Source organism: Alosa sapidissima, chromosome 24 (assembly GCF_018492685.1).
Source record: "Alosa sapidissima isolate fAloSap1 chromosome 24, fAloSap1.pri, whole genome shotgun sequence".
In the NCBI taxonomy this organism is placed as follows: Eukaryota; Metazoa; Chordata; class Actinopteri; order Clupeiformes; family Clupeidae; genus Alosa; species Alosa sapidissima.
Genome location: NC_055980.1, coordinates 30,242,221 through 30,252,220, shown reverse-complemented (window position 1 = coordinate 30,252,220; position 10,000 = coordinate 30,242,221). Strand labels below are relative to the sequence as shown.

Genomic DNA, 10,000 nt, shown 5'->3' with positions numbered 1-10,000 from the left:
CGGGGGTAAAACTCACACACACTCTTTTCACCTCACACACACACTCACACACATACTCACACATACTCACACACACTCAACAACCCTCTCTATGAGGCGTGGGTAAAACTCACACACACTCTTTTCACCTCACACACACACTCACACACACACTCACACATACACTCACACACATACTCACACATACTCACACACACTCAACAACCCTCTCTATGAGGCTGGGGTAAAACTCACACACACGCACACTATTTTCAACTCACACACACTCTTTTGTAACTCACACACACTCAAATACACTCACTGAAACACTCACACCCTCATGCGCACACACACTTACACACACTCACAATCTTTTTAACTCACATACACTCAAACACACTCACAGACACTCACGCGCACACACACACACACACACATACTCACACACACTCACACTCTTTTTAACTCACACACACTCAAACACACTCACAGACCTGTGAGGACAGACGACTTTAGGCCAGCTGCATGTGTATCTATTTAACCCAACTGTGTGTGTGTGTGTGCGTTTCTGTATGATCTGACTGGTCTGTGTTACCCAGCTGTGTGTGTGTATGATCTGACTAATCTCCGTCTTACCAAGCTGTGTGTGTGTGTGTGTGTGATTTGACTAGTCTCTGTGTTACCAAGCTGTGTATGTGTGTGTGTGTGTGTGTGTGTGTGTGTGTGTGTGATTTGACTAGTCTCCGTGTTACCAAGCTGTGTGTGTGTGTGTGTGTGTGTGTATGATCTGACTAGTCTCCTTGTAACCAAGCTGTGTGTGTGTGTGTGTGTGTGTGTGTGATCTGACTTGTCTCTCTTTAGCCTGAGTGTAACCTGCTGTTTTCCTTCCTAGGACACGCGGGAGTATGAAGTGTCAATCTGAAGCCGTCAAACTTCCATTAGAAGACAAATATTCCTCTTCCTCCTCCTCCTCTCCTCCCCTCCTTATGTTCATCCCTCTCTCTCTGTCATCTTCTGTTTCTCTCCCTCAATTTTTGTTCATGTTTGCCTCTCCACCCCTCCACCTCTCCACCCCTCCATCTCTCCACCCCTCCATCTCTCTATCTCTCCATCTCTCTACCTCTCCACCTCTCCATCTCTCTACCTCTCCACCCCTCCATCTTTCCATCTCTCCACCTCAGTGGGATTCTGAATGGCAGCAAATCACACCTGCAGGTCTGTCTGTGTGTGTGTGTGTGTGTGTGTGGAGTGTGTGTTTTGTGTGCGTGCATGTGTGTGTATGTGTGTGGAGTGTGTGTGCACGTGTGTAGTATATATTTGTGTGAGGGAGTGTGTGTGTGTGTCTGTCTCTCTTCTGGATTATTGTGATTGTGTCACCATTATTGTGTGTGTGTGTGTGTGTGTGCGTGCACTTGTGTGTGTATGTTTGACATAGAACTAAAGAGAGGAGTGTGTGTGTATGTGTGTGTGTGTGTGTGTGTGTGAGAGAGAGAGATGGTGAAAGTGTGCTTGTGGGAATGTGTGTAAAAGTGTGTGTGTGTGTGTGTGTGGGTGTGTCTGTGGTTAGAGGCATCTCTCAAGTGTGTTTTTTCAAATGTTTCTGTTCTCCTCTGGAAGGTGCCTTACAGAGAGCTGTGCTGTGTGTGTGTGTGTGTGAGTGTATGTGTCTGTGTGTGTGTCTGAGTGTGTGTGTGTGGGGGGGGGGGCATCACATGAGGGAGAGAGCTATTTATTATTTTTTAAAAAGAGAGACAGACTGATAACACACACAGACGCGTATTAACACACACACACACACACACACATACACACACACATATATATTAACACACCTCTGTAACTCACACACATAACGTTATACATGTGCATGTACTCTTCTCTCTTACACATACACACACACACACGTACACACACACACACACACATACACACACACACACACACACACACACACACACACACACACAGAAACATCAGTACAAAACAGTACACATACACACATTAAGATAGCTGTTGATCTGCACCACGTTAACAAATTGAATGTAAATATTTAATTGAATATTGAGGCTTTTGTCCACAGATTACAGTTTCAGTGCCAAAACAAACCCTCCCATAATGTGATGTTATTTCATGCTTCCAAACTGTTGCCATAGAAACACCTCCATGATCTTTGCTAAGCAACAGCCAGTTCCATTATCTCCAGGAACCACCAGGGTTCTATATGCCTGGGGAACCACCAGGGTTCCGTCTGCCTGGGGAACCACCCGGGTTCTATATGCCTGGGGAACCACCCGGGTTCTATATGCCTGGGGAACCACCAGGGTTCCGTCTGCCTGGGGAACCACCAGGGTTCTATCTGCCTGGGGAACCACCAGGGTTCTATGTGCCTGAGGAACCACCACATGGGTCTAGTTCTGACCTGGTTCTGGGCAGTCCACTCCTGCTGCACATGATTGTATATTTTCCCGCTCGCGCTTCGACCCATCAGACATCTCTGCCCACACGCCGGCCAGCGCCGGGCCCGACCCACCTCTCCTCGTCCTGGGCGCAGCCCGCGGTCTGGGTCCGGTGCCGCTGGGGGTCTGGGTGCCATGTTTGTTCCCAGTGCCAGTAGATGTTGTTGCAGATATGCTTGCCGTGACGCAGTACTTAACTGAAATGCTTCGTTTGTTTGTTTGTTTGTTGGTTTGTTTGTGTTTATTTCATGACTGTGCCAACACTGGCCGCCTGGGCCACAGTGCCATACATTTACTCACAGGAAATGTTACCATGGAGACATTATTTATTTGCCTAAATTTAAAAATGAAATAAAAGTCTCTGTTGGATGGATGCTCTTGTCAGTGTGTTCTCTAGATGGACTGTGGAATCTGTGATTGGTTATGTTGCATGTCAGTCAAAACATCCCTCTGAAGTTCTGGGCCTTCTACATGGGCTGCTACTACTTCCTACATGGGAACAGACACAACAGACACATGGAACAGACACATGAGAACAGACACGTGGAAAAGACACATGAGAACATACACGTGGAACAGACACATGAGAACATACACGTGGAACAGACACGTGAGAACTGACACAACAGACACATGAGAACTAACACAACAGACACATGGGAACGGACACATAAGAACAGACACATGAGAACAGACACAACAGACACATGAGAACAGAGACAACAGACACATGGGAACAGACACATGAGAACAGACACGTGGAACAGACACATGAGAACAGTCACATGAAAACAGCGGACTACAAGTGTCACGCAACAGATGTAAATTAGCCTTGTGGCTATAATCTGGCCCAATTATATATTGAGCATTGTCTCTGTTAAATAAACATAAATAAATAAATGAGAACAGACAGAGGGCTGCTACTGCTTCCTACATGGGAACAGACACATGAGAACAGACACAACAGACACATGAGAACAGACACAACAGGCACATGGGAACAGACACAACCGGCACATGGGAACAGACAGGGCAGTTTTACTAAATTGTGCTCTCATTGAGGAGTGCCTAAAACCCTCCTTAGCTGTTGTATAATCAGTGGAATCTACAGACTTCAGTGGCTTATTGCTTTTCTAAAACTGTTAAATACCTGGCAAAGTGTCATAAAGTAAAGGCACAGCAACGAGAAATTTAACGATTTATTCATAGATAATCATTCTTCTGCTAAGAAATATATTTCCTCTATCAGAGAGGTTGCCAAGCAACGTCGAGACACAGCAGACACAACTTTTGTATCAACAAAGCTGCCCATCCCACGGACAGCACAGCCAGGATAGGGAGGCCCATCCCACGGACAGCGCAGCCAGGAAGGGCCCAGTGGAGGCAGCCTGTGCTAAAGGTTGAAGTAAGCAACTAGCTACAGCTCTGTAGCCTTACTAGCCTAGCATAGGAGTGCTTCTTTCACACAAATTCGCCTCACAGACGTACGTCACCGCCCATTTGGAGGTGCAAACAATCGGATTTTTGGTTATTTCACCACCAGTTAACTTCAAAACATTTTACTTTGAATAGACAAAAGCAGTACATCATAGGAGTGATTAACGTCAAAAAATCTAGGCTGGAGTAACTCAACATTTGACACCTCCGATATGTTTAGTGTTCTAAAGACGTCAAATAGCCCGTTATCGTATGAGTATAGTACTCTTTTGATCCCCTGAGGGGAATTAGGTCTCTGCATTAGTGAAACACACACAGCACACAGTGAGGTGAAGCACACACTAACCCGGAACAGTGAGCTGCCTGCTACAGCTGAGCTCGGGGAGCAGTGAGGGGTTAGGTGCCTTGCTCAAGGGCACTTCAGCCATGGATGTGGGCATGGGAGAGCAGTGCTCAACCACTTTCCTCGCCCACATTTTCCCTACTGGTCGGGGATCGAACCGCCAACCCTTTGGTTACAAGCCCGAAGCCCTAACCAGTAGGCCACGACTGCCCCAAATCATTACCAAATTGATAGCCAAGGAGCCAGAAGTGAACACGCATGTATGGCTATAAAAACTGTGCCTTCATTTTACAACTAAACACAAGAAAATACTTTTATAACCCTTGAGCCAGCTCCTTCCCAGATGGGCTGGCGGACCACTGTCGGTCCACTGGGGGCATAGTTGGCGGCAGTGTTGGGCAAGTTACCTCAAAAGCGTAATGCATTATTTACAGTGCATGAAAATGCACTGTAATGTTCTTCCTAGGCAACAACAACTTCTTATTACAGTGCATGAAAATGCACTGTACTGTTCTTCCTAGGCAACTTCTTCTTATTATTATTATTCCGCTTACCACTTTTTCCGTACGCAATTTCTCTTGAACAGTTTAACTTAGAAACTTTATTCAAACTTTGTAACGTAGGTCTTCAAACAGATCAGGTTGGTATGACTTTTCAACTTTGAAACTTCTATACTTTTTAAACTTTTAAAGAAAAACTTTTTAAAAATCCCCATAGACTTAACATTGCCGATTATGACATCATAATACGGCCATTAAGCAATTAGAATCCTATGGCAGGTGTTCAGGCCACCTGCAGCCTCAGGCTTTAAGCATACAATCTGGGTCAATTAAGACTACACATCCTATTCAACTGTTTCCTCTGCCCAAAACTGTTTCAAAATAAAAGTCCTCGCTACAATAATCCACTGTTAAACAATGTAACCCATTAAACTACTGAACTTTTTACATTCAACTTTTAAACGGTCTACTTTTAAACTATCATTAAACTATCTATCTATTAAACTAGCTGTCTATCAACAACTTTTAAACTATCTACATTCAACTTTTAAACTTTTAAACTATATACATTCAACTTTTAAACAGTCTACTTTTAAACTATTATTAAACTATCTATTAAACTAGCTGTCTATCAACAACTTTTAACTTGTCATCAACTATGTCAACACTTGTCATCAACTATGACTCCTACCCACTGTAGCTAGTTAGCATGGTTAGCATGTTAGCATTGCTAGCATTGTTAAAATTTTTAACAAAACTGCTAAAAATGATTAGCTAGGTTAGCTAGGTCACATGGTTAGCATGTTAGCATTGTTAGCATGTTGGTTAGCATAGTTAGCATAACAACTAAAAATGATTAGCTAGGTTAGCTAACTCACATGGCATAGCATTGTTAGCATGCTAGTTAGCATAGTTAGCATAACTACTAAAATTGATTAGCTAGGTTAGCTAAGTCAAATGGTTAGCATAATTAGCATGTTAGCATTGTTAGCATGTTATTAAGCATAGTTAGCATAACTACTAAAAATGATAAGCTAGGTTAGCAAAGTCACATGGTTAACATAGTTAGCATGTTAGTATTGCTAGCATAGTTAGCATGTTTAGCAAAACTGCTAGAAAACGTTAGCTAAGTTAACTAAGTAGCATGGTTAGCATGTTAGCATTGCTAGCACTGCTATAAAACATTAGCTAAGTAGCATGGTTAGCATAGTTAAAAACCTTAGCATAACTGCTAGCAAACATTAGAGCCATTCCAACTTTCAGTTATCGTCAAATATCTACCTATACACAGCCATTAAACTATTTGAATATCAACATTCATTAAACTTCCAGTCTGTCAACAACTTTTAAACTATTTACCTTCAACTTTTAAACGGTCTACTTTTAAACTATCATTAAACTATCTATTAGATAGATAGATAGATAGATACTTTATTGATCCCCAGGGGAAATTCAAGGAATTAAACTATTAAACTAGCTGTCTATCAACAACTTTTAAACTATCTACTGTCTATCAACAACTTTTAAACTATCTACATTCAGCTTTTAAACAGTCTACTTTTAAACTATCAACTTTTATTAAGCTATGCAACCACCATGTCTATCCTAGCATCACCGTAGTAACCATCTCTGTATTATCTGTTTTAACTATACATGATATTTTACATCACAACTTTAGCATTTTCATGCACTGGTAATTCCTTGGAATTGCATTTCTAGTTATTATTATTATTCCGCTTACCACTTTTCCAAACGCAATTTCTCTTGAACAGTTTAACTTAGAAACTTAATTCAAACTTTGTAACGTAGGTCTTCAAACATGACTGAGCTAGCCTTAAGGCTAACAAAAGAACAATATAATGGTTGCAGTTATGGCTTATGGGACAATGTAGGCCCCAAAGGCCAAAGGTCACTCACAACTTAATGTAGTAAAATATAGCCATAGTGAAATTGTATGTTGACTTTAAATGGTTCTCATCATTGCTGGTTGCCTTTCCTTCCACTTACAGTGGTGTAGACTTAATGCAAATAGTTAGAGAATAATGGCTATGATCTTTGTCTGTAAAAGAAACATTTTAGTTATTCTCACTGCTTGAAATGAGTAGTATAGCCTAACCATGTTAGATCTGTTGCATGAATGGCAGAGATAACTCAAATTCCCTTTCTACAGTCATCTAAACAAGGCAATCAAATTCCAGGACCAGCATAGATTACTTTTTTTTAATTCTTGGATAATCTTCCCTGGTGCCAATTGAGCATTTCTCAATTTTGGATTAAAAAGCAAAGTAACTTCAGTTATCGAGAATTGTACCGAGTAAAATATTACTGAAATTGTATTAGTAATGCCTTACATTACTGCATTACAGCAAAAAGCAATGCATTACTGTAATTACATTACTTTTTTAATGCATTACTCCCAACACTGGTTGGCAGTCCGCTGGCATTTTGCTCATCGGTTCTCTGGCGGGTTGCAGACAAATTGCCCAATACTTTGCCACTATTGGTCTAAAATCTTTTTCATTTGTTCAGTTATACTCCATATATCATTTTATTCACTTTTCTTAATGTTCATGACAAGTTAAATTTAAAGACATGGTGGTCCAACAGCAGACTACAAGTGGCACGTACGCCACCAGCGGCATACCACCAGCGGCGGACTACAGCGGCATACCTCCAGCGGCCCGCTATCTGATTCTGCTATCTGGGTTACTATGTGATCTCAATGGCAATGCAGCACTTGTTTGCACCTCCAACAGCATGGCGTACCCAGTTAGGCTACCTCCCCAAAATGCCCTTTACGCCCACAAATACCCGCTTGTTTGCACCTCCAACAGCATGGCGTACCCAGTTAGGCTACCTCCCCAAAACGCCCTTTACGCCCACAAATACCCGTATGTTTGTGTGAAAGACTGCCATGGTGGTGACTGCCATCTTGGTAAATTACACACATCCAGGATGCTTTTATTATAGTGGCACTCTTATGTTACTGTTATGGTAGACATAGCGCACTTTTCAGTTTTGACAATAACCCAGATAGCAGAATCAGATTGGGACCGCTGCTGGTATGCCGCCGGTGGTGTGACACTTGTATTCCGCTGTTGGACCACGATCTCTTTAAATTTAACTTGTCACAAATATTAAGAAAAGTTAATAAAATGATAACTGAACAAATGAAAAAGATTTTAGACCAATAGTGGAAAAATATTGGGCAATTTGTCTGCAACCCGCCAGCGGACCGCCAGAGAACCGATGAGCAAAATGCCAGCGGACCGCCAGCTATGCCCCCAATGGACCGACAGTGGTCCGCCAGCCTCTTGCTATCTGTATAAGTATAAGTATATATACTTTTTTGATCCCGTGAGGGAAATTTGATCTCTGCATTTAACCCAATCAGTGAATTAATGAAAGACAAACAGCACACAGTGAACACACAGCGAGGTGAAGCACACACTAACCCCGGCGCAGTGAGCTGCCTGCTTCAACGACGGCGCTCAGGGAGCAGTGAGGGGTTAGGTGCCTTGCTCAAGGGCACTTCAGCTACGGCCCACTGGTCGGGGCTCGAACCGGTAACCCTCCTGTTACAAGTCCAGAGTGCTAACCAGTGGGTCGCGGCTGCGCAACGGGATCTGGGAAACGGGATAAGCTGACTATAAATATTTTGTTGTAGTTTACAATGTGTGATAAAACTTGTTATTTATTGAGATCACACATCGCAGTTCCTCCACGATCGTTTTGAGTTGCATCGCTGTATTGTATGAAAAACATAATTTACCTAGTTTATCAGACTGCAATGATTGGAGGCGGGTCTCATATGGGATGGGCCGGGCCGCTCGGTGCAGTCTGATGACGTTGCAGAGAAGTTGTGATATGGCTATGTGTTGACAGACGTGCGCCTCGCCAATCAGCTTCCGCCCGTAAGAGCAGAACAGGAAGTGGCTTGTTGTACTCAGCTGAGCCGAAAGAAGAAAGAGGAAGAGGAATCTCGCAGCTGAATTGATGTTCGCGTACTTGATGTGGATGCGGAGCAGATTTGGAGTACTTAGTTCATTCTTGTAGCTCTAAGACTTTGCCATTCTGTCTGAAGTACCGTGGAGCAGACACAGACGCGCTGCACTCGGTGAGTTGAGTCTTAAGCTCTCGTACTCTAGTAGCTGATAAGGCTTCAGCTAACGTCAGTGTTAGTGATGACAGTCGTACAGGTTAGAGACAAACATAACCAGACGCGTTTGAAGTTAAGTTTAACGTTAACTTTTTCTTGGAAGAAGACAATGACATTTCACGCCAGCTTTGGCGCATAGCGTGTAGGTCTAGGCCTCAATCCTCTGAGTCCGTATGCTGTCCGGTCGAGCGCTCGAGCTCCCGGGGTTGACCTAATTCGTGATCCGCCACTCGGCTCAGACTTTCAGACAGTCGGGAAGATTCCGACGCTGAATCCTCAGCGCTCCCCCACGCCTTCAGCACGAGACCGCCCGGTTCCGGTGTGTCTGTGACTGTATACTTAAGTGCGAGCGGCAGGGTTAGGGTGGAGTGACTACTAGGGAGTGACCACTAGGTGACTTAGCTCGTTCTCCATATGACGTGCTAGGAACCCTAACCATCACTCTTTTTGTGTTTCAGTTGCTTTGGACAACACACACACACACACACACACACACACACACACACACACACACGCACGCACGCACGCACAGGTGATGTCTGCTGAGGCGTCAGGGGGAGGAGTGGAGTCGGAGCTCTCGGCTGGCCCGGCGGCGGGCGGTGTGTGTGTGCGTGAGGAGAAGGCGGCCGCAGGGCTGGCCAGCAGTAAGTATGTGAAGCTGAATGTGGGCGGCTCTCTCCACTACACCACCGTCCAGACCCTACGCAAGGAGGACAGCCTGCTGAGCAGCATCTGCGACGGACACACCGAGGTCACCATCGACTCCGAGGGTAAGTGTGTGTGTGTGTGTGTGTGTGTGTGTGTGTGAGTGAGTGAGTGAGAGAGAGTGTGTGAGAGTGTGTGAGTGAGAGAGAGAGTGAGAGAGAGAGTGAGAGAGAGAGTGAGAGAGAGAGTGAGAGAGAGAGTGAGAGAGAGAGTGAGAGAGAGAGTGAGAGAGAGAGTGAGTGAGAGAGTGAGTGAGAGAGTGAGTGAGAGAGTGTGTGAGAGAGTGTGTGAGAGAGTGTGTGAGAGAGTGTGTGAGAGTGTGTGTATGTGTGTGTGTGTGTGTGAGATTCTCCGCTCTTCTCTCTCCCTTGTCCCCTTGCTTGTGCCATGTTCATCTGTTCATCATATTGAAATGGTTTGT

General features: G+C 44.1%; 2 protein-coding genes across 4 annotated transcripts in view; both read left to right on the top strand.

Annotated features, from left to right (window-relative positions):
- The window catches only part of sez6l2 (seizure related 6 homolog (mouse)-like 2), a 42,440-nt gene extending 41,394 nt beyond the window's left edge, over positions 1 to 1,046 (top strand). For all 3 annotated transcript variants that reach the window (XM_042082240.1, XM_042082238.1, XM_042082239.1), the window contains exon 19: positions 872 to 1,046. In XM_042082240.1, coding sequence (XP_041938174.1) covers positions 872 to 901 — 30 coding nt within the window. In that variant the 3' untranslated portion in view covers positions 902 to 1,046. The remainder of the gene's footprint in view (positions 1 to 871) is intronic.
- A 7,580-nt stretch (positions 1,047 to 8,626) lies between these two features.
- kctd13 (potassium channel tetramerization domain containing 13) overlaps positions 8,627 to 10,000 on the top strand; it is a 12,753-nt gene continuing 11,379 nt past the window's right edge. Inside the window, exons 1-2 of the mRNA XM_042083982.1 lie at positions 8,627 to 8,832; positions 9,333 to 9,679. Coding sequence (XP_041939916.1) covers positions 9,410 to 9,679 — 270 coding nt within the window. The 5' untranslated portion in view covers positions 8,627 to 8,832; positions 9,333 to 9,409. The remainder of the gene's footprint in view (positions 8,833 to 9,332; positions 9,680 to 10,000) is intronic.